The sequence below is a fragment of the Physeter macrocephalus genome, unplaced genomic scaffold, assembly GCF_002837175.3.
Source record: "Physeter macrocephalus isolate SW-GA unplaced genomic scaffold, ASM283717v5 random_59, whole genome shotgun sequence".
Taxonomy (NCBI): Eukaryota; Metazoa; Chordata; class Mammalia; order Artiodactyla; family Physeteridae; genus Physeter; species Physeter macrocephalus.
The window spans coordinates 95,852-119,731 of NW_021145341.1; the positions used below are offsets into that span (position 1 = coordinate 95,852).

General features: G+C 52.6%; 2 protein-coding genes and 1 pseudogene across 5 annotated transcripts; 1 reads left to right on the top strand and 2 right to left on the bottom strand.

Annotated features, from left to right (window-relative positions):
- Nucleotides 1–609: 609 nt before the first annotated feature.
- Nucleotides 610–7,184, bottom strand: LOC129391806 (40S ribosomal protein S17-like; annotated as a pseudogene).
- Nucleotides 7,185–10,833: 3,649 nt separating this feature from the next.
- Nucleotides 10,834–20,619, top strand: SGCA (sarcoglycan alpha). 4 transcript variants are annotated; one of them, XM_028483687.2, is made up of 12 exons: nucleotides 10,834–10,876; nucleotides 11,408–11,466; nucleotides 12,345–12,467; nucleotides 12,571–12,725; nucleotides 12,902–12,974; nucleotides 13,318–13,516; nucleotides 13,946–14,108; nucleotides 15,021–15,229; nucleotides 15,433–15,459; nucleotides 17,743–17,810; nucleotides 19,968–20,160; nucleotides 20,467–20,619. In XM_028483687.2, the coding sequence occupies exons 1-12, from the start codon at nucleotides 10,854–10,856 to the stop codon at nucleotides 20,567–20,569; spliced, it is 1,395 nt and encodes a 464-aa protein (XP_028339488.1). In that variant the 5' UTR covers nucleotides 10,834–10,853; the 3' UTR covers nucleotides 20,570–20,619. The 4 variants fall into 4 exon arrangements, with proteins under 4 accessions (XP_028339488.1, XP_028339487.1, XP_028339489.1 ...); XM_028483686.1 differs by having other exon boundaries at nucleotides 10,839–10,876; nucleotides 20,425–20,619; XM_028483688.2 differs by lacking the exon at nucleotides 17,743–17,810 and having other exon boundaries at nucleotides 10,839–10,876.
- On the bottom strand, nucleotides 16,093–16,784 carry LOC112066596 (spermatid-specific linker histone H1-like protein). Its single transcript, XM_024130381.3, is given in 2 exon segments — nucleotides 16,093–16,262; nucleotides 16,264–16,784. Coding segments are annotated over 2 exon segments (516 nt in total). The 5' UTR covers nucleotides 16,701–16,784; the 3' UTR covers nucleotides 16,093–16,183.
- Nucleotides 20,620–23,880: the final 3,261 nt, after the last annotated feature.

Here is a 23,880-nt window from a genome sequence, read left to right on the forward strand (position 1 = left end):
GAGAGGGAAGATTTGGGTTCTGAGCAGGGGCTTTGGGACTTGGGTTTCCAAGCTCAAGTCTGGGACTTGAACCACCCCACCCACAGCGGCCCCCACCCCGCGCCCCCCGCTCAACCTCACTATGGAAGTTGGGTGAGACAGAAGTCTCACCTAGTTGGGGGGTTGGGTGGTGTCCTCAGAAGCTCTTGTGTGGATTGAGGGAGGGCACGGGCCCCTGGGTGTTCCGCCCAGAATCTCCCACACCCTTTGGTGAGTCATTCTAACTGGTCCCAGCCCAAGGGGTCTGTGCCCATGCTTCTGGCCAGGTGGGGAAGCCAGCTTCTAAAGGATGGGAGGAGGAGCTGGGAACCAAGTCAGGCCCAGTGGACGCTCCCCACCTCGACCCCCAACAACATCTCCAGCAGCAGCTTGGAGTGGACTAGAATTGGGATGCTTGTGTCCCCCTTGTCCTGAGACTTCCAAGAGTGAAACCTTTGAGATGCAGGACAGTTGGAGCCAGCCCAGAGCTCAGAGGACTGAGGCTAACGAGTGGGATCATTATTTCCTGGGCGACACCCCCTGCCAGTATTCCTGAGGAAGCTTTTATGGAGCAATGAGTGCTTTAGCATCTCACTCCTTCCCTGGGGTCAGGCGCCAGGCCGGCTGGCCTGTGAGAGGAGTGGGGAATGGCTGTTATCTTCTCCACCCAGTCCCTGCCTGCCGAGGCAGTAATCACACCTGCTGGGAGGGTGAGGAGGGCGGTTACTTTGGGGAGGGTTACGCCCAAACTGAAGGGTTTGAGCCTAATTTTCATTCCTCAGGCTGTGATCCTCAGATCCTTACTTATCTCCCAGGGTAATTTAGCCATTCTTTCTCTCTCCTTTTTCCTTTGTGGAGTTGCCTGATGGTCTTTGAATGGAAGTTCCTTCCTTACCTCTGACCTGGAATAGAGTGGTTCCCAAAGCTGGTGCAGGAGCCAGGCTGCCAGAGTTCAAATCCTGGCTCCACCAATTACTAGCTGTGTGACGCTGGCCAAATTCCTTAGCCTCTCTGTGCTCTGAAAGGGTAAACTGAGGTGAAAGTGGATGGAACACAGAAAATAGGGTGTGTGCCTTTCCCAGTTCTTGCTAAAAAGCCTGGAGGCTTCTATAGGGAGAGGTAATCTTTATTCTCCAGATAAAGCCCCTCCCTGTTTTCCCACCTACCCTCAAATCTGATGGGGGCCCTCTGAGACTGTTCTTTGAGGCTTGATAGTTTTAAACACCAGGTGTTAACTGCAAAGACAGGTGATGAAGGTGATGAAGGCAGGGAGAGACCTGATTTGTGATAAATCCCAAGCTCTTAGCACCCTGGGCTCACATCCTGGCTGGGTGCCAAGGGTGCCTTCTCTTCCCAGGCCTGGGGCCTTGAGACTCAGCCTCAGAAAGTGGTGTTTCCGTGGCTAGGGTCATCTGAGCAAAGACTGGCCTAGAGCCCACTCTTTGGTCGTTTTGTAATGAGCCAGTGGCCCCTGCCCCAATCACTCTGCTTCATCTGTCCTCCTCTGCCAGGGACTTGAGCTAATCCAAGGATGCTGGAAAGGCTTGCCTATGTGTACATGTTTTATATACAGGAGAGCTCAAATCCAGCATGTCAGTGTTGAAGGGCCTTTAGCGGCCCTTGGCTGACCCCTTCCCAGGGGGAATGAGGAAGGCTGAGACTTGAAGTGGGAAGTGACTTACCAGTTTTGGAGGAAAGAGACCAAGGTTCACAAGGTCTGAACTGAGCCCTAGCTCCACCCATTTGCTGAGTGACCTTGGGCTAGCCGTCTCCACTCCCTAAGCCCCAATTGCCTCAACTTGCTCAAATTTGAATGTCTGAGTGTGTCTCCTGAGCATAGGCGATCCTGGTTGTTCCCAGTTCTGGAACAGAGCAGAACATGGGCTTTGCAGCCAGACCATCTTTGTTAGAATCTCCAACCTGCCACTGCCCAGTTAAGGGACTTCAACAAATTTCTTCATGTGTAAAATGGAGATAATAGACCAACCTCATAGTGTTGTGAGAATTAAATACATTTAGAACAGCTCCTGGCACAAAGTAGGAGCTTGGTGTGTTGGCTGTTATTGATTACATGTATATCTGAACATGTATGGGTGTGTGTGCACACGTGTACATGCGTGAGGAGGTATGACTGAAAGTGGGCATCGGTATTTGCATCTCCACGTGTGTCTTCATTGGCCTATAGGGCCTCTTGTTTCCTTTTAAGGTCTATTATATGAAATTCTGAAATATATATATTCTGAAATTCTGAAATTCTGCCTGCAGCTCCTCCAAAGCTTTTGGGATCATCCCTGGAGTGAAGGTGACCTTCCTTCTCTACCTCCAAAAGTGTTTTTCATTCCTGCCTCTTAGCGTCTCAAGTCCCCCAGTGCCCCTGCAGAAAGAGTGCCCCTTGGGGTCCTCCCACAGCTGGGAGACTGGCTTGCCTGGGTCCCCCTGCTCTGCCCCGCTTTCTTTCATTCACCCTCCACGCTTCATTCTAGTGTCACTTGGAAAGTTCAGATACCTCTTGGAGATTCAGGAAGGAGACCAAGAAGGAAGAGTCAGGGTGTGTGTGTGTGTGTGTGTGTGTGTGTGTGTGTGTGTGTGTGTGTGTGTGTGTGTGTGTGTGTGTGTGTGTCTGTGTGTGTCTGTGTGTGTCTGTGAGTGTGTGTGTGTTGGGGGCAGGGAAAGGTTAGGACAGAGGAAAGATTTCTCCAGATCATCAGTTGCTTTAAAAGAAAGCCTATATTTAGCTAGGCTTAGAGGGTTTGTAAATATGTATTTTGCAAAGCAGACAGCCATAGCCGTCGGAGCTCCAGAGATATGCAGGGAGGTCAAAGAAAAAGAAATAACTGGAAAGATTGAGCAATATTATTTTGTCATCAGCAGATTCGAAGAACTCTCTCCTGCCTGCTCCAACTGCTATTATTACACATTCCTGTGTTTTGATGTTGGTTTCTATTTTTCCTCTCCTCTCTGGATCTGCGGTGGATGCCTGGGGAAGAGACTGGCTCTGAGTCACCTTCCCACCAGCCTTTGCCTCACCTGCCCAGGGTCAAAGGATAGAGAATCCTGGCCCTGCCAGCTCCCCTCCCAACTGGTTCCACTGGGCTCGGCCAGGCTGCATGTGCCTGGCCTAGGTACTGTCTGCAAAGCCAGCTTTCAGGCTCCACACTCAATCCTTTGCACTTCAGCTGGCCTTGAGGGTGAGGGTTGGGTGACAAATCTTGCCACTTCAGGGCAGTTCTACTTTAGAGAACTCTTCTTTCTGAGAGGAAAAAAAAAAAAGAAAAAGAATTTACACTTACTTTTTTACTTTCAGTTTGAAAAGTTTCTTTAAAAATAAGAAAAGTTCAGGGAATTCCATGGCAGTCCAGTGGTTAGGACTTGGTGTTATCACTGCCATGGGCTCAGGTTCAATCCCTGGTAGGGGCCAAAAAAAAAGAAAAGTTCAGAGAATCACATAACAAACAGAATTTATAAATGCTATCAGAGACTTCCCTGGTGCTCCAGGGGTTAAGACTCCACACTCCCAATGCAGGGGCCCAGGTTCCAGACCCTTTTTCTTTCTCCCCAGTCCTGTTGCCCAACCTACCCACTCTCACAAATTTGGAATGCATCCTTTATAGCCCATAATTTTTTAAATTAATTAACTAGTTAATTCATTAATATTTTGGCTGCGTTGGGTCTTCGTTGCTGCACGCAGGCTTTCTCTAGTTGTGGCGAGCAGGGTCTACCATTGCGGTGCACGGGCTTCTCATTGCCACGCGCAGGCTTCTCACTGCAATGGCTTCTCTTGTTGCAGAGCACCGGCTCTAGGCGCGCGGGCTTCAGTAGTTGTGGCACGCGGGCTTAGTTGCTCCGCGGCATGTGGGATCTTCCCGGACCAGGGCTCAAACCCGTGTGCCCTGCATTGGCAGGTGGATTCTTAACCACTGCGCCGCCAGGGAAGTCCCTAGCCCATAATTCTTAAATTACCATTTTTAATTGTCAGATATACATAACATAAAATTTACTATTTTAACCATTTTAAGTGTACAGTTCATTGGCATTAAGTACACTTGCATTGTTATGCAACCATCACCATTATCCATCTCCAGAACTTTTTCATCTTTCCAAACTGAAACTCTCTACCCACTAAGCAATAACTCCCCAGGCCCCCACCCCTGAGGCCCTGGCAACCACCATTCTACTTCCTGCCTCTATGAATTTGACTACTCTAGGTACGGCATATAAATGGAATCACACCGTATTGGTCCTTTTGTGACTAGCTTATTTCGAATAGCATAATGTCCTCAAGATTCACCCACGTTGTAACATATGTCAGAATTTCCTTACCTTTTAAGTCTAGCCCATATTTTCATATTTTCCCTACACATTTAAGTATACATAAAGCAGCATATGGTAATGCTTTCTGTATTATTAAAATGTATATAACGACCATCATGCTGTGTGTATCATTTTGTGTCTTTTTTTCACTTGAGGTGTTTTCCACGATGGAGCCACATTAATACATGTGGCTTTGGTTCATTCATATTAACTTCTGTTTACTATTTCATCATATGAATAAGCCACAACTTATCAGTTCCTCTACTGATGGGCCTCTTAGTTGTTTCTATGTTTTGCTGTTATAAGCAGGGCTGCGATGAACACCCTTGTGCTTGTCTAACCAATTTCTGGAGTGTACAGCTCGGAGCAGGAAGCCAGGGTTGCAGGCACCCTGTCACCTAGACTAGTACTGCCAAGCTGCTCTCTAAGCCAGTTTATGCTTTCGCCACCAGCATTTGTACAAGATGTCCTATCTGACCACATCCTTGCCAACATCTGCTCTTGTTAGACTTTCTATTTTTGCCAATCTGATGGGTGTGAAGTGGTATCTCATTTGAATCTGCATTCCCTGCCTCTGAGGTAGAGCATCTTATCATGCTTATTGGCCATCTGGGTTTCCTCCAGGCAAATTGCTTACGTCCACATCCTTTGCTCTCCAGTGCAGCTGTTGATACAAGTTACCGAAAGCCCAACTAGAAGTGGTTTAAGCAAAAAAGGGAATTTTGTTATCTCACATAACAAGGAGTCCTAGGTTTGGTTCATTTAGAGACTCAACTATGACATCAAGGAAGAGGTTCTTTCCATCTTTCTATAAGACCCTCCTCGTCATGTTGGTTTGCTTCCTAGACTGGTCCCCCCATGGTCCATGATGGCTGCCTCAGATCCGGGTGTCTCATGCAGACAACAGTGTCCAGAGGCAGAAGAAAGTGGATGCTTTCTTCTCAGTGTCGTTTTCCTAGAGGCCCACAGGAGCTCTTCCTTCTGGTCTCAGTGGACAGAACTGCATACATGTCCACACCTAAACTAATCGTTGACCAGAGGAACTGTATTATCATGCTCTATTTAGACCAATCACTGTTCACCTGATGGGGATGGGGAAGGCCCACCCTCACCCAAAGCCTAGACCCCTGACTTTTGAATCAGGATTCTGTTAGCAAGGAATAAGGGAAAGACTGCCATTTGGGGTGGCACTCAAAAGTTCTGTGCTTGCTTTATTGATTTGTAGGAGGTCTTTATATATCCTGGATACTAACTTTTTATCTGCTTTATGTGCTGCCGATATTATCACCTAGGCTGTTGCTTGTCTTTTAACTTTGTTTATAATGTCATTTTCATAGAAGAAAGCTTCTTTTTTTTTTTTTGGTAATGTAATGAAATTAATCTTTTGTGAGTTGTGTCTCTCATCTAAGAAATCTTTTCCTACTCTGAGATCTCCTACATTTTCTTCTAATTATTTTAAAGTTTTGTTTCTCACTTTTAGGTCTCTAATCCATCTGGAATTAATATTTATGGATGAAAAGTCAACTGTCACAACACTTTTTATTGAGTTGCCTATTCTCTCTCATTAAGTTGCAATGCCACTGCCATCATAAATCACATTCCCACATATGCTTGGATCTGTTTCTGGGCACTCTATTTTATTGATCTCTTTGTCTAGCCCAGCACCAGAACCACATTGTTTTAATTACTATCGCTTTCAAATAAGTCTTCGTTTCAGAATTGTCTAGTCTGTTCTTGGTCCTCTGCTCTCCCATATGAATTTTAGAATCATTTTGCCTAGCTCTTTGAAAAATCCTTTTGGAATATTCAGCGGACTTGCCTTGAATCGACATATTTTTATGGAGAGAACTGTCTTAGTGACATTGAGCCTTCTCATCCCTAAACTTAATACATCTCTCCATCTCTCAATTTATTCTTTTTTTAGCCTATAGTTTTTATGGTTTTATAGCGTATAGTTTTTCTTCACAAATATCTTCAAATATCTTTTCTAATATTTTTCTGGGTTCTGTACAATTTTAATTTTATTGTGAATGATTTGTTTTTAAAAAGATATTACAGTTTCTAATAAATTATTGCTTGTGTATTGAAACACTGCTGAATTTTGTATTTTATTTGTATTTGGATGTTAAACTTTGTCCAGCAACCTTGCTGATCTCTCTTAATAGCTCTGACAACATGCCTATGGAATCTCTTGGGTTTTCTATATAAATAATCATACCATCTGCAAAAAAAGTCTGAGTCTTTGTTTCTTTCTTTTTTTCCTTTTTTTTGGTCCCAAGGTTTAGGGTGAAAATATTACAGCACAGCAGAGTCAACTGGCTCCATGGTGTTTTGAAATTCATCCCAACTGTGGGCTGAGTGACCTGCAGGTTGGACAGATTGCCAAAGTTCAAGAGCTTCAGCATTTCCTTAGTGTCAGGATCTACTTCAATGATCTCCTGATCCAGGGCTGAGACCTCAGGCACATAATTCTCTCTCCTCTCTCTCTCCTCTTGCAGCTTAATGGAGACACTTCTCACTGGGCCTCTCTGAAACTACTTCATCAGATGTGTGACATAGCCTGCTTTCTCCTTGTGAAGCTTCTTGCTGGGAATAATGGCCATCTCCTCGCACACACACTTGTTGGTGCAGAATTCGTTGCTCAGGAACGTATTATTTCTCATTGATGACCCAGGCCGCCTTCTTCAAGGTTTTGGTGCGAACGTGGCCCATGTTGGCAGGTCCTTGGTAAAAGAGTGAGATTTTCTTTCTTTTATTTCCTAATCCTCTATCACTGAGTGGTAGCTTCTAAGTCTGACCTCTCCCAGCTCTTGGGCTGTGCCAGTGGGCTGGCCCTGGTCAGCTATTGCCTTGCACTGTCAGTTATAAATAAAAGACCCCTTACTCTCTCCAGAGCTTTACAGTTTACAAAGCACTTTTGCTTCGGATCCATATTGACCCCACTTTACAGAAAGGGAAGGGCTGTAAGCTCCAAGTCCAGCAATCTAGCTGTGCGGAATACTGCGCTGTGAAGCCTCAGACAGTCCCTCTCCTTCTGTGTTTCTCCTCCTCTAAGCTAAAAAGTTTGGCCAGGGATGGTCTCTGGCATTCTCAGACTCATGATTGATAGCTTTGGGCGGCCACGAGGCTCAAGGAACCCCTCTGAAGACTGAAGTTCACCGATAAAAGGGGGGTAAGATTCTGGGTACACTTAGGTCCTCAGGCTGGTGCCCCCAAACGTCGTGGGGGTGGGGAAAAATGGAAATGTTTCAAGTCGGAGAAATGATATAAATGATGGGGAGAGTGGGAAGCAGGGCATTGTGTCCAGTCCCCTGCCTCCACGCTGGTTCTCCTCCCTGTTTGGAAGAACATCCTCCGGACCCGGAAGGGGAGGACGAGGAAGGGCTAGAGGCCGTGCGTCCCCTCTTCCGTCGCCCCCTCTAGCCGCCGAGCTCAGCAAGCACCTCTGACGCGTATCCGTAGCCTGGGGCGGGGCTCTCTGTTGCCATTCCAGCGGGCCACCCGGCTCAGGCCCCATATTGCGCAGGCGCAAGTCCGGGCTGGAACCGGCGAATGCGCCCTCTCGTGGCAGACTGTCAGATCGCACGCTTTGTTATAGTGCTGGAGGCGGCGAAGAGGGTGCAGGAGAAAGATGTGGGTGGAGTCTGGGAGGCAGATTCGACAGTCAGATCACAATGACGAGAACCCCTTTCCTTTGTCCCTCATGCCAACATCTAACCCTACGTTTTAGATGCAGATGAAGAAAATATAGCTCTCAGAGATTAAAAAAAAACAGGTTCATAGAGACGGAAGTGGAATGAGAGAGTTGGGGAGATGATATATTATTCAATCAATCATTCATTTATTCAGCAAACATTCATTGAGATGGGGAGAGACAGGGACAAAGGACCAAAGAGATTAAACTGAGACATTGACGGGCCAAGATGGGACAGAAAGCTGGGGAGACAGGTGCGGAAGGCAAAGCAGCAGGGACAGAGAATCAGCTAGCTGAGGTCAGGGCTGGAGTCGCAGGAGTAAAGCAGAGGCATGGGAACCTGGGCTGGGCTTTTGGAGACAAGGCTGAGAAAAACCCAGATGCAGAACTGACCCTCCAGTTCACCCAGATGGATGCTCCAGCTGGATAGGACAAAATCAGGAGCTCAAGATGGGCTCCTATGACCACCTATGAAGTGGTCTTGCCAAAGAAGGTGGAATCTACACCTGATCAGGACTCTCGATCCAACTACAATTTACAAGAAAAAAACAATGTCCAGGAAATACAATTTATAAGAAGTACAGAGGTCAGAGGAATATTTTAAAGAACACAGTAGAGATGCAATCAGCAAAATCCAGACTGGGAAATTACACGACAAATGACCTGGTTACCCCAAGGGCAGAGAGAGAGAGAGAGAGAGAGTTAGTTGGAGGGGGACTCCAAAGACTTAAAGAGATTTCAAAGAGACTTATCAATCAGTTGCAATGTGTGTATCTTATTTGGATCCTGATTCAAACAAATACATTGTAAAAAAAAAAAAAAGACATTTATGAGAAATTGGAAATTTGAGCACTATAGATCTGATATTAAGGAATTATTATTAACCTTATGGTAAAAAATGTCATTGGGTAGTTTAATTGTGATTATATTTTTAAAAAGTCATTATCTTTCAAAGATTCACACTGAAATATTGACAGAGGAAATTAACTGGGAGGGCTCTAGATGAAATGAGATTGGCCATAAGTTGATCATTGCTGAAGCTGGCTGATTGATACATGGGGGCTCATTATATTATTCTATATACTTTAGTTTTATTTTAAAATTTCCAGAATAGGTTTAAAGACCCTGTGACAACCCCCGCCCCACCACCACCCTTAAGCCTCAAGGAACAGAAGGTACTCAGTGTTATAGCAGCAGATTGCAATCCAGACAGCTCTGAGGTGGGGAGGTCATCTGTGGGGCAGAGGAGACTTTCAAGGACTTCCAGCTGGCTCCTGGCCCAGTCCCTGGTTCCCTTGATTTTGGGGAGAGAGAGAAGGATCAGTAAGAAAGGCTGGCCTCAGTGGGCCTGGTGGCACTGGGTTCGGGCAATGCCACCTTAAGACAGCTGAGGGTGTGATTGGGTGGCTCTAAAAATAGCAGGAGAGGCTGCAGCCAGGGAGGGAGGGAATCACATGGAGCCACTGAGGGGCTGAGGCCTGGGCAGCTAGCCAGGCTCTGGCACCTCTGCCTGCTCCCCCAGAGCCCTCTGACTTTCCTCTGCCTCCTTTCTTCCTCTTGCCCTCCATCTCTGAGAAGGCAGAGAGGTACCAAGGTGACTCTGGGACATACCCTGCCCTGTCTGAGAGCCTAAGTGGACACTCATTCTGGAATTTGCTGGCTATCCAAGGACAGGTGGGATGGTCACGTGGGGAGAGACAGGAAGGGACAAGGACTGAGTAACATGCCCACCGGTCACCCCAATCTGCAGGCCAACACCCTCCCTCTCAGGCTGACTCAGGGCAGGTCCCAGATGTCCTTGCCTGGGGCATTCACCTATGGGGGTGAGGTGGCAACCCCCTATGTCTCAAGGCCCAGGAAGGATGTTCACACAGGTACCGAGGATTTTGGAACGCTGGCACCCACAGTACCCTGCCTCCTTCTCAGGGCATCTGCTTGGTCTGAATGGGTAGTCCAGGGAAAGAAGGGCACACCGCTTCCATCACACCTGTACTGAGATCCTTTGGCAGATGCAGGAAGGAAGGGGAAGTGGTACCCCACCGGCAAGGACATTGGCGGCATCCTGGACTGAGTCAGGCACTGGGCTGAGGTCTTTACATGCATTCAGCTGTCTATAGTGTGGCCTCAGGAAAGTTATACACCCTTCATGCCTCAGTTTTCTCATCTGTAAAATGGGGACAAAGACGGTACCTGCTTCATGGAACTGCCGTGGGGATGGGATGAGTTACTATATGTAAATCTATGTAAAACCTTCAGCATAGTAGCAGGCAGAGGGTAGCTGTCATCACCTGCTGGCATGAGAGCTCCACCTGAGTAGGGGCTGCTCATCTCTGCCCCCCTCAGTGCTTGGTACATAGCAGGTGCTCTGTAAATATGTGCTGAATTCATGATTTTGTGGATTCCTCACAAGGACACCAAGAGGAGAGCACTGTTCTTGCCACTCTGTAGTTGTGGAAACAGAGCCTAGAGAGGGCAGATGACTTTTTCAAGGCCATATTCTCCAGTGAATGGGTCAAGGTGGGATTCATGTCCAGGCCTGTAGGCCTCCTTTACTCCCTGTCTCTACCTGGTTGGTTCTGTCCAAGGCTCTCTCTCTTCCCGGACCTGGGGGGCATGCTGGGGGTGCCTAGTCTGAGGAGAGGGCTGGGTGAGTGGGTGCCCTCATGTGCTGTTCATGAAGCTGTCACCTTGCCCCCTACACCTGCTAGTTGCCAGGCCCTGTGCCAGGTCCAGGGATGCAAAGATCATAAGATCCCAGGCCACCCTGCAACACTGTGTGGTTGGCTGTGCCACACAGGAGGGAGGACAGAAAGTCTTCAGAGAGGAGAGGATGCCTGTGCTGCGTCTTGAAAGGTGAGTAGAAGGTAGGATGAAAGGTAGGATGAGGGCAGGAAGGGAGCTCCAGGCAGAGGGAAGAGCTCGTGCAAAGGGGTATAGACTCAGGAGAGATTATCAGGTTGTGGGGCAGCAGAGGGAGGCAGGGCGGAAGCCTGGGGTAGCGTGTGTGCGGGGAGGGATAAGGAGGAAGAAAGGGGATTCTAGACGGGATGGCCAGGTACAGGCAGGGCCTGAAAGCCATCAGCCGCTGCGGAGCTCAGGGCAATGGAAGCCATTAGGGCTTTAAGGGGGGCCTCAGGCAGTCAGGTTGGTGGTTTAGAAAATATACTCTGGCCCCAAGAAGGGGATGATTGGAGGGACCTCATCCTGTGAGGAGGGTGTCCACCCTAGATTTAGTGCCTGCTCTGGGTGGGGAAGGGGAGGGTCCCGCTGGCTGAAGCCAGGCCCAGCTGCTCTGGGACATCTTCCCGTCCCTCCCCCTCCCCCTCCGTCCTCCCCCTCCCCCCCCTCCTCCCCCCTCCCTGCTCCTGTCTCTGTCACTCACAGACAGGGCCAGGTTGGGGCAGCCATGGCAGCAGTGCTAATCTGGATTTCTCTCCTTGTGGGTAAGTTGGGGTCTTCCTCAGGGGAGAGGCCCAGGTTGAGGGGGTGAGAAGTTCCTCAGGGGAGGGGTTGGGGGTCGGGGTGAGGCAGGGGCCACAGGGACTTTGGGGTGTAAATTCCACAGCCGATGGGGCTCTAGGGAAATGGGGCTGGGAGCTGGGATATGGGGGGCTGGTTGGGAACTCTGAGGGGCGAGGTGTCCTAGGCTAGGCTGGGCCTAACTGCACAGGCCCAGAGCGCCATGGGCCCTTTAATGGGCTGGCTTCTTTCTGGGTCCAGGCTAAATTTGGCCCTGAGAGAGTGTGAGGGTCACTGGGGCAGGTCCTCTCCCTGGGGCTCTGGGCTCTGGCTCCCCTTTGCTCAGCTCCTAGTGGCCTCTAGTGTGGGCCCTATCTCCTCTGTATATTAGGGGAGGTGGGTGGGGGCCCCAGAATGGCTACCTGCACCCTCCAAGGGGTCCTTACCTCTCCCTCCCTCCTACCCCCTCCAGCCTCCCACAGTCAGCTTGGGGTTCTTTTCCAAGTGCTCTTAACACACACTCACACTCACACACACAGACACACACTCACACACCCCACACTCCTTTCAGCCAGACGTCAGTCCCGGCCCATTGTGACCCTCAATGGAGGCCTAAAATGAGGAGTGAGGGGCTTTCCGTGAATCCAAACCAAACTAAGGTCTGGATCTTGTCACTGATTAAAGTGTGTGGCACAGCCAGGGCCCCAACCCATCCTTCCTGGGAGCCAGCAAATCCATCCACCTCCTCTCTCACATTTCTCTACTCCCTCAGGGCCACTAGGGTCTGGGTGGAAGAGGGGACCTTATTCCCTGGCCAGGATTGAGGCTGGGCCGTGTGTCTGGGGGTCGTGGGTCCCCACAGGTCTCCTGGCAGGGCTGGGGCGCACCGAGGCCCAGCAGACCACCCTGCACCCGCTCGTGGGCCGCATCTTTGTACACACCCTGGACCGCGAAAACTTCCTGCACCTTCCTGAGCTCGTCGTCGGTGAGAGGGGCCTGAGGGGCACTGGGGTGGGCTGGGGTCGCCTGGCCCAGGGCTGGTGAAGGCTCCTGTTGTGTCTCCAATCCCCTCTCCTCCCTTCCACCAGCTGTCCCAGACACGGTCCCTATCACCTACCACGCCCACCTCCAGGGACACCCAGACCTGCCCAGGTGGCTCCGCTACGCCCAGCGCAGCCCCCACCAGCCTGGCTTTCTCTACGGCACTGCCACCCCAGCAGATCGCGGACGCCAGGTCATCGAGGTAACAGTAGGGGCCCCAGTGGGCTGTGTCGCAGGCAACAGGGACCCGGTGTGCACTCATTTACATGACTCACATGCCTCTAACTTGGTGGGCTATCTCAGTCTTCTCCCACCAGGCCCAGCCGCACCACGGTTCTCTCCTAACCCCACCTCTCAGCCCTCTACCCCGTCCTCCAGGTCACAGCCTACAATCGGGACAGCTTTGACACCACCCGGCAGAGGCTGGTGCTGTTGATTGGAGACCCAGAAGGTACCGCCAGCCCCGCCCCACCCCTAGCCAACCAATGCCAGTCTTGGGGGATCTCCCCTGGAAGGCGGGTGTAGAAGTGAGTAGCGGGGAGCAGGGCACCCTGGAAAGACTCTGGAGTTGTATTCTCGGCTGCTCTGCTGATAGACGGTGGAGCCTTGGGCGAGTAATTGAGGCTGTGGGTGTGGAGGAAGAGCGTTTGAGGCCTGTGATATAGGGGGTATTAGGGAGGAAGGAAAGGAGCTGAGGGGATACGGGGACCAGCTTGGATGGGGGGAGGCTTAGGAAGGATCCACGCAGGGCTGGGGGCTGGGTGAGGCCTAAGGTGCCCACCTGGCCCTCCCAGGCCCCCTGCTACCATACCAGGCTGAGTTCCTGGTGCGCAGCCATGATGTAGAGGAGGTGCTGCCCTCGACACCTGCCGGCCGTTTCCTCACAGCCTTGGGGGGGCTCTGGGAGCCAGGGGAACTCCAGCTGCTCAACATCACCTCTGCCTTGGACCGTGGGGGCCGAGTCCCCCTTCCTATCGAGGGCCGCAAGGAAGGGTAGGCATGCAGCCCAGGAGGGCTTCCTGGAGGAGGGGGCAGCTTGCCTTTTGTCTAGGTAGTGGGCATAGAGCATGGGTCTCCCTGACGTCCAAGTGGGGCTTTACCACTTGCTCGCTCATCATGCGCATCTTTACCTCCCAGCATCACATCACTGTCCACTTCCTTCTGGCCACCCCCTCATCTCCTCCCTCTTGCCCTTCCTGGGCCCAAACCCTAGTTACCCTGAACTCTGCACTTTCTGGTGCCCATAAGGACATGATAGATCCATCCATCAAAGGACATTCCTGGGGGCCAAGGCCCCCAGAAGACTGGGGTGCTCTGTGTACTCTCACCATAACCCCAGATCTCAGGGTGGCCGTAACCCTCAAATCTCCAGTGCCCAGGGATACCCCCAATTTTCTGATCGTGGTTTCTATCTGGGCCCAGGGTATACATCAAGGTGGGCTCTGCCTCACCCTTCTCCACCTGCCTGAAGATGGCGGCATCCCCCGACAGCCAAGCTCGCTGTGCCCAGGGCCAGCCTCCATTGCTGTCCTGCTATGACACCTTGGCACCTCACTTCCGAGTTGACTGGTGCAATGTGTCGTTGGTGAGGAGGGACCCTGGTTCTAGGGGTGGGGGCGGGGCATGGCCCCCATCACGGCCTCCTCCATCCCCATCCCATCCCATTTCCCTGTTTCTTCAATTATCTACGCGCGCGCATGCGCGCACACACACACACGTTCTACCTTCTCCCACAAGAGGGCAACAGAGCCCATAATCCAGACAAAGGATCACCAGCTCCTGGAGCCCCAGCTGTGCCCAACGGAACAGCTAGCACAATCACTCCCACAGGATGGCTCCAAACTCCCTTCTCCACCTAGGGCCTCTGTGTGACAGCTCTGTTTTCCTCTAAGGTGCCACTTAGCAAATTGGCCTAAAATAAGGGACAGATAGCTCTCACCCCCCCATGTTATAAACCAAAGATGCTCACTACTGCTCTTTGGGATATTGAGTTGAGGTGTCTAGGGTCCCTAGAGATCTTATTCCCAGGGCTAGGAACCCTTCCTGTGACTTGACGGACAGCACAGGCAGGAACTGGTAATCAACATTCTTGAGCACTCGCCATGGGCAATGCACTATGCAATCAACATGTTTTATCCTCACAACCACCCAGGAGACAGGTACCACTATTAGCGTCCCTACTTTACAGATGAGAAAACCGAGGCACCTAGAGGTAAGTCATTGCAGCACAGCACTAGTCTGGAACAGGGTTCAAACCCAGGCAGTCAGACTTGAGAGCTGTGCTCTAACCGTTGTATGGTCCTGCCGCTCCTAGAGTTTCTTTCCTGGCACCTAGACCAGTGCTTGTCCTGCTCGGTCACATGAGCTGGGGGAGGCCAGGCAGGAGGAATCCCTGCAGTTGCGTGGAGCAGGGTGGCCCCAGAACTCCTGCCCTGTGTCCTGAGGTTCTCTGTGTCTAGCCATCCACTCCTGGGTCAGCCCTGGGCTCTCTGAGCAGGTGGACAAGTCAGTGCCAGAGCCTGCAGACGAGGTACCCACTCCAGGTGATGGGATCCTGGAGCACGACCCGTTCTTCTGCCCACCCACCGAGGCCACAGCCCGAGAATTCCTGACCGACGCACTGGTCACCCTCCTGGTGCCCCTGCTGGTGGCCCTACTGCTCAGCCTGCTGCTGGCCTATGTTATGTGCTGCCGGCGAGAGGGTCGGTGAGTGTGGGGGCCGAGGACAGGGAGGGCACTGGGGCTGGTGTTCACGTTGTGGGATTCCGTGTGGCACTTGTGCCGCGTGGGGACCCAGAGCCCTCAGGGAGCAGAGTCCTCAGCCAGGAAAGGTGGAAGGGCCCCTCGCCTGGCCTGGCACCAGGAGGGTTTGTGGATAATAGCTAATCCCCTCCCTTGTTTTTCCACAGGTTGAAGAGAGACCTGGCCACCTCTGAGTGAGTAGGGGAAATCTGGGGTCTGGGTGGGAGGTCTCCTAGACTATCAAGCCGGACCCTCCAACCTCCATGAGCAACGGACAAACCAAATTACTCTGGGATGATGAAGCCACCCTTGGCCTGTGAGCTCCAGCCCTCGGCTGGCTGGGCGCTGGGCCCAACCTATCCTGGCTTGGCTTTCTCATTTTCTGGTCTCCATGGAGGAGTCTAAAGTGGGACAGGAGAGGGGACCTAGCCAGGCTTCAGGGATCTGCTGCCACCCTGGGAGAAAGGGTTTGAGAAGCAACTTTAAAAAGCATCTTAAAAGGCTTCCAGTGCGTGCACGTGCACACGCGCGCACACACACGCGCACACACACAACCACGATTCGCTGTGAGTCAGACACTTGGGTTCTAGGCTGCTTTCTGCCACACAATTGCTGTGACTCTTTCTGGCCTCAGTTTCTTCACCTGCAAGATGATGCGGTTGGATCAGCTAATATCTGGATGCTTTCAATTCCTCCAGTCCTTCCCAAAGCTATCTCACTCTTATTTTGCCCAGGTTTTCCCCACCCACGGCCTTACCTTTCCTCTGTGCCCCCAGACCTCTTTCTCTCCCTCTCCCTTGAACCCCAGAGATTCCAGGAGGCAGGTGTGAAATAAGTTAGGCTCCTTTTATTCCCACTGCACGGAGCCTGTGGCAGGCCTGACACCCCTCCCTGCTTGCCCAGCCTGCCTGGTTAACTTCAGCAGCATTTGGCCTCCCTGCGAACCCCCTTGGCGAGCCTCTTGTTTCCCTGCTTGGAGCCCGTGGGCAACCGGCGCAGGCCGGCGCCGCCCAGACTGCCGCTGCTGCTGCTGTTGCCGTCTCTTTGCCTTGAGCTTGAACTTGGAGGCATGCTTCTGGCCCGTGAAGATGGGGCCTGTGGCCCCCTTGCCTGTCACCTGCTTGAGCATGCCCTTGTCCACCAGCCCCTTGAGCGCTCGCTTGAAGCGCCAGGCGTCGCGGGTCATGTTGTAGCCACTGGTGGCAACGGCGTTCCTCAGGGTAGCCAGGGACACGCGGTTGCGCGCCCCCTTGTTCGCCAAGACCCCCAGGATCACCTTGGATATGTCGGGCTTCCGGTGGGCTTTGGAGGAGGCGTGGCACCCAGTCCCTCTCTTGCTCGGGAGTCCGGACGTGCTGGCCTGCTGGACTGCACCCAGGGCAGTGTTTGAGGCCAAGGGCTCAGATGGGGGTGGCAGCGAAGTGTCTTTCTGCATCTCTTCCTGGGGTGGGTGAAGGGAACTGGGTGCGAGGACCTCCAGGATGGTGGCTGGAAGTCTCCCCTGAGTTGCTCCTCAGTGCGGGAGGTGCGTCCCAGTTCCTGGTTCCCCCAGAGGCTTCCTGGTAGGGCTCTGGCCGGAGCCTTGCCCTGGGTGGCCAGAAGGAGGGCTAAGGGTGATCATCCACGCTGGCCTCGGCAGAGTTGTGCCTCAGGTGCAGGGGGTGGTAAGGTTATCCCTGTGGTGGCCTCAGGGGAACATTGTGAGGCCACCAGAATCTTGTGAGGGTCACAGTGGCCCCATTGTTCCCCCCTGGGTGGGGCAGACGGGAGATGCCAGGTAGTGTGGGCATCTGACATGCCAGGGAGCCTGGGAAGAAGGGCTGTGGCTGAGTGAGCCAAGCAGGTGGACCCACGTGGTGTGTATGTTCTCGCCAGATGATTTTAGGGTGCCTTAAACCCACCATTTTGACCCCACCATATAAATCCATTGGGTTAAACAATACAAACATTTTTAGAATCAGAATTATACCAACATTTTTGAATTTTTATGGGGAATAAATGTTCCAGAGTGAACGTAAATGTAATTCCTTGACCTATCTAAGTCGATTTAATTCCTTGATCAACTTTTTATACAAAGCAATGAAAAAGATTTGCTTTTTTTTCTGCTTTCATTTTTATTTGGTAGAATTTTCCCCCACTGGAATCAATGATTTTCTATGTAAATTTTACAAGGAGGATTTTATTCCTCAATTTGGGGGCCTGTGCCAGATTTGATGAGTGTCGTTTCCTGCCACTGCGGGTAACTCTTCTGGCCAGCTACTTCCACCAGGTCTGCCTTTCCTGGGTCAACTTTCTAGCTCTGCTGGTGTCAGGAAACTATGCTTCCTCCATCAATTTCGAGTCAATAACCAATTTTACCCTGCGCGCCCGCGTGTGTGTGCTCGCGCGCGCGCGGGATATTAGCCCTTGTTGGTTTGGATTGTGTGTTGATTTATTTCTACAAAATCCTATTTTTTTTTTTCTTTCTGCTTGTTCAGGTTCATTTTCCAAATTATCCAAAATTGTGATTCTGCTGCCTGGTTTTCACCTGTGTCAGATTTTATAGGTCAGAACATCCTCTAGCCCAACCTCCAGCCCAACAATCCTCTCCTGTGATCTGTGTGTCAGAATCAGGGCTCAAGCGGCTGTGTGTGCCTGTGCGTGCGTGTGTGTGTGTGTGTGTGTGTGTGTGAGAATGCCTGTCAGTTGGTTTTTCTGCCCAAGTGCTGATGTGGAAGGACCGCAGAGGAGGGCACCGCGAGTCTGACTTCTGCTCCTGTTCTGGAAACATGTCCCCAGAACATTTTTCCACCTGTGTGTGTTACTAGAGTAATGAGACCCAGATGTGGGGCTGGGAGTGGGGAGGAGGCCCATCAACTAAGGCCTCCCCCGCCCGAGGGATCATTACCTGCCCGGCCCCCTCCACTGCCACACGCTTCCTGCTCCCTTCCCCTCTCAGCCTCCCTTTGCCTGCGAATGGAAACTTGTGTTTTGGACAACTCTGCTTGCCAAATTCCAGACTCAATAGCTCATCTTGACCCTCCCCTAGCCTTAAGAGGGTGACTCCACCTCCTCCTACTGGCCAGAAAGTACTTGGTCTTACTCCCCTGGGGAGGAGGGTGGCACATTCAGTAGGAAGCTAGAAAATCTTTTCTGTAGTCTGATCTCTCAGGCTTCTAGCTGGAGTCTGTGTCCACTACTTGAGACACGGGCATGGGTGGGGATCATTTCCTCCTCCCGGATTTGATCAGTAATCCAGCAGTAAGTGGGATTGCTTCCACCCTGCCTGGGGCCCCCACCCCTTTAAGAAAACCAGTTCTTATTGTCTGTACTGAAAAGTCCCTGTTGTTTGTCTGACCCAGCAACCAGGTAGTCTGGGAAAAGGTCTCCAGGCTGAGCCCACAAATGTGGGTGCGTTCATGTGAAAGGGCTCGAAAACATCCTTCCACTGGAGGCCAACTTTATCAGTGGGCCTACTATAATAAAACAACACCAACGATAATAATAGCAATGGAAGTCTCCCCACAATAATAGCTATCTTTTGCTGCATGCTGACCAGTAGATGTAAATGCTTTTTCTGCCTCAACTCACTTAATTCATACAACAACTGCATTACAGTCAAGGAAATGGTGACACAGAGAGGTTAAGTAACTTACACAGGGTAACACAGCCAGTAAGCAGTGGAACTCACACTCAGACCCAAAGCAGGTTCTCATGCTTAACCACTGTGCTACCCTGCTTCTCAAAATGAACTAAAGTTGCTCCTGGACAGCAGAAAGCAAGCCCATGAGAATGTCAGATGAGAACGAGCCTCAGCCTTCTTAGGGGAAACTGGAGCTAGAGCTCAGGTAGGACTTACTAAAGGGTGTGGTAGTCAGTCCTTTGGACGCTGCTGGGGCTTCCAGCCCGGTGAGGGTGGGGCCTCATTCCAGCCTCAAGGAGCCTTGGTCCAAAACACAGACAGGAAGCAAGACTCAGTGTCTGGAGTTAAGCAATGCTGGGGACAGCCTGGGGCAGGGTGGGAGGGGGTCAAGTTACAGAGGGAGTGGAGCCCAGGTCTGAGGGTCCAAAAGATAGGCAGTCAAAGCCCAGCAGGAAAGAACTTGGGCAAAAGCTAGGAAAAGGTGGAGGAGGTAGGTTTGCCAGACTAAGATGGGGATGATGGGGAGGGGAGGGATGTTCAGTGCTGGGAGAGAGTATTGGAAGAGGGAACTGATTGCTAGAAGGGACACAGGGGATCATCAGAATATAAAAACAATATAGAGCCCAGCAAACACTGGCTTCTGGTAATAAGTACCACTGTAGGTATCTATTCTATTCATGTCTTAGTATCTCAGGAACTCTTACCATGTGCCAGGCACTTTTCTAAACACCCAGCCTGCATTTTCTCATTTAATCTCCATAACAATCCTAGGAAGTAGGTTCTATTATTATCCCCATTTTACAGTTGAGGAAACTGAAGCACAGAGTGGTTAAGCAACTTGCAAAGGACACACAGCTTTGAATCCAGGATGTCTGCACCCAGACCCCATGCCTCAGTCACTGGGCACTAAGCTGACACCATAGAACTTCCTGTTTGTCCTCCCCCACGCATCCTGTGTGTGTCTCCCCACACATTGTAGGTGGGGAAGACTGCAGGGTGGCTCAGAGATAGTGCCAGGCTGGACCCCAAAGTGGGTGCTGACTCCCAGAGCTGATGATTCTGCTGGCCCTGTGCCCCCAGTATCCAGATGGTCCACCATTGCACCATCCGCGGGAATACAGAGGAGCTGCGACAGATGGCAGCTAGCCGAGAGGTGCCCCGGCCACTCTCTACCCTGCCCATGTTCAATGTGCGCACAGGCGAGCGGCTGCCCCCGCGAGTGGACAGCGCCCGGGTGCCCCTCATCCTGGACCAGCACTGAGGGCCCACAGAGGTGGGTCCGGCTGGGCAGTGCCAGCCTCTTTTCTGGGAGTAAGGTGGCCTCCATCTCAAGGCTGGGGCAGGTGAGGGAGGCGGATGGGAAAGGGCACACAGACCTGTCTGCCCCTCCGAGGCAGTGGTGGGGGGTGCCCAGCGGTGCCAGGTGTGTGGCCCCCAGTGCCAAGCACTCGGAGTCAGAGGGTCCGGGTGGGGAAGGCAGGAGAACCGGGGCCTGGTCCTCGCAGACCCCCACTCTCTCTTCTCTTTGCTGCTCCAGTTCCAGCCCCGGCCTCCTCCTCCCTTCTCTCCCCACTCACAGAGCAGCCACGACCCATGGCCACATCCTTCCTTCTGACTCCAGCTCGCGTACCAGTGGACCCCAGGCCGAGAATAAGCAGAGCGATGAGGATGGGCTGGGCTGAGGGTGTCTGGGATCAGGAGCCCCAGAATAAAACCTGCTGTTCTGCTCGTCTATTGCTGTGCCTTCCTCTCAGCAGCCTCCTTCCCAGCCCTCATTGCCTCTGTTTCCCTTTCTGCCTTGTGGGAGCCCTTAGACGTAGCCAGGAGCTGCCAGCTTGCCCTCTGGACTCTTGGCATTTTACCGTTTCTCAAATTCTCTGAAAGTAAGAGGGAAGGACCTGCATATGCAGCCCTGATAGTAATCCTCACATGAACCTAATAGCGAGGGATAACTGGATCACTATCCCCATTTTATAGACAAGGACACTGAGTCCGAGAGAGAATGAGTGACTTACCCAAGGTCACAGAGCAGGCAAGTGGCAGAGCTTGGATTCAAACCTGGCATGTCCACCTCCACGCTGCCTTCTGGAATGTTGAGGGGTTCTGGAAGCAGGAGATCCAGGCTCTTACCCATCCAGATGTCCTGGGGCGAGGCCCCTTTGGGAGTCATAACCTAGATATGGAGAGGGGGTTGGGGTGCAGGATCCTGAATTAGTGACCCGGATCAGTGACCCCTCCCGGTGCACTCCTCAGGGACAGGGTCGAGGTCCGCAGGACACTGCCCAGCCCTTGTTGAGCTTGGTGTCACCAGCTTAGCTTGGTCCCCACGTGAGCCCTGGAGAGATTGGCTGACCAGGAAGCAGCCACAGCTTGTTCTTCTCAGGTGGCTGCAACCAAAGCAGGCCGGCTCCACCCCTGCCCCTACCATCCAGGGCACATCCAGTCTCACAGCTCATGCTCCCTTGGGAGGACAGGCCAGAGACTAAGCCCCAGAGGGGACCCAGTTAAGGAGGGGGAGGGAGAAGAAGGGCCTTTTGGCCCAGGCCCCTGACCCCGGGGGCAGCTCCAAGAGAATACAGACAAGCGCACCCGGAGGCCTCTCCACCCCTTTCTAAGCCCCTCACACTAGGCCTGGGCCCCACCCACTGTCCTGGAGCTGATGCTTAATCACCCCTTTTCCCCGTGTGTGTGTGTGTGTGTGTGTGTGTGTGTGTGTGTGTGTAGGGGGAAGGTAGGGGGGATGATGGGAGTTTTCTCTCACCTGGAGGCAAGGGCCCAACCTGGGGACTGAGGGGAGGCTGAAACAGCCAGAGCAGCCCCCAGTCTAATGGTGGTGCCCCCAGAGCCAAGGACCCCAGAGGAGGGCTGAGTTTCTGAACATTGCATCCTGCTCTTCAGGAAGGTATAGGCAAGGGGGTCATGAGGACCCCAAGTTGCTCCTGGACCCCCCTCTCCTTTCTCTCACTTCCCAGAATCCCCACCTTCAAAAAATGTCCTGAATCCATCCACATCTCACGGCTTCCACAACGACCTTCCCAGGCCAGCTCCAGGATCTCACCCCGGACCCCCACAACAGCCTCCCTGTGGCCTCCCTGCCTCCTCCCTGCCCCTTCAGTCTCGCCTCCAACACCAGTTGGGCCCATCCTTTAAAAAGAAAAATCAGGGAGTCTCGCCCCTCTGCTGTCAACTCTCCTCTGCCTTCCTGTGACACCGAGAGTAAATCCACACTCTTGGCCAGGCATAGAGACCCCGTCCACCCCTCTGACCTCATCACCACGCCTCCCCCTGCTTGCGTGCTCCAGCTGCACTGCCTTCTAACACACCCCTGTTTCAGGGCCTTTGACTCCGCTCTTCCCTCTGCCGGGAACCCCCAGCCCCGATGTCCACACAACTTCCCCTTAGTGTAATCATTTTGGCCTCTGCTCAAATGGCAGGTCTTTACAGAGGCCTTTCCCCTGCTCAGAGAGCACCCTCTGCCCAGCCTCCTTGCTCTCGCATAGGATGTGCCCTGTATGAGCGCCTTGTTGGGGTCCGCTTTGGCCCTAGAATGTAAGCTCCAGGAAGGCAAGATTCTGTGTGCCCCCAAGGGGTGCAGTACCCGCACACAGTAGGCACTCAGGAAGGTTGCTCGGAAAGAATGTGAAGGGAAGCCATCAGGTCTGGGCCACTCCGAGCTCTTTTTTTTTTTTTTTTTTTTTTTTTAAATAAATTTATTTATTTATTTATTGGCTGTGTTGGGTCTTCCTTTCTGTGCGAGGGCTTTCTCCAGTTGCGGCGAGCGGGGCCCACTCTTCATCGCGGTGTGCAGGCCTCTCACTGTCGCGGCCTCTCCTGTTGTGGAGCACCGGCTCCAGATGCACAGGCTCAGTAGTTGTGGCTCACGGGCTTAGTTGCTCCGCGGCATGTGCGATCTGCCCAGACCAGGGCTCGAACCCGTGTCCCCTGCATTGGCAGGCCGATTCTTAACCACTGCGCCACCGGGGAAGCCCCACTCCGAGCTCTTAAGGAGGTTGCTCCTCCTCTCTGGGCAAAGGGGGTGAGGTGAGCAAGGCCATGGCTAAAGCTTCTACCATTATCTTGTGGGTGCCTCCCTCTTCCCTGCTGGCCACCCCACACCCATTAGTAGTTAGTTCATCCCAGAAGCATCTGTGGAGGCAGGAAGAGGCTCCGAGCTCTCACAGCTTATGTGCTCAATAAACGTTTGTTGGCTGAAGAACTCTTTAGGTAACAACCCCCAACCACATGGGCTTTCTGACTTCTCATGTGCAATTTCCTCTCCCCGGGGCCCCTCATCTGGCTGAAACCTGGAGCTGCACAGAATCTGCTCAGATGGGAAGCTCCACTCGGGTCAGCCGGCTGTCTGGGGTGGCTCCTCCCTGATCCCTGCCCCCCACCCCGTGAGGAGGGGACCGCCTTCTCCAGGTCTCATGCTCTCACCCTGGGCCTATGCGCTCTTCCTGTGCTGGCCAGGATGGGAGAGTACGAGGCCCGCGCCACACTTCCCTTTGCTGCGCGACTTTGCCTTGGGATCTTGGCAGCGCCTCCCTCCCAGCTCAGCTACCAGGAGCACACGGGAGCCTGGCTGCTGGCCGGGAGGAAGTGGCCCAGACAGGGGCTGGGGGCATGGCGTGACTGCGGAGGACAGAGAGCTGTGCCTGGGCACAGACACACGCATGCCCAGCCACCCTGGCAGCACGTGGGGAGGGCGAGGGGGCAAGAGTCCACCTGGCAGTCACACCCCAGCCCCTCACCGCCGAGGACAAATAGCTGTTGTGTTCCCCTCCACCCTGAGACTTGATCCCCTCCAGTGCCACACCCACAATGCCCACAGGACCCAGTGTCTCCACCTGTATCCCAAACACAGCCCTCGCGCATGGCCTGACTCTAGATGGTAGCTCACCACCTCTCAAATTGGTGAGAAGGCCCTCTGCCAGACATGGGGACACAGGGACCCCTACAGCTGGCCTCAGCCCCCACCTGCACACTTCTTCCT

Coding starts and splice junctions, on each gene's coding strand:
- SGCA (XM_028483686.1), top strand. CDS start 10,854: ATGCCTGTGCTGCGTCTTGAAAG. Junction 12,468..12,570: donor CCTTCCTGAGCTCGTCGTCG/GTGAGAGGGGCC, acceptor CCCTTCCACCAG/CTGTCCCAGACACGGTCCCT. Junction 15,230..15,432: donor TGCTGCCGGCGAGAGGGTCG/GTGAGTGTGGGG, acceptor GTTTTTCCACAG/GTTGAAGAGAGACCTGGCCA.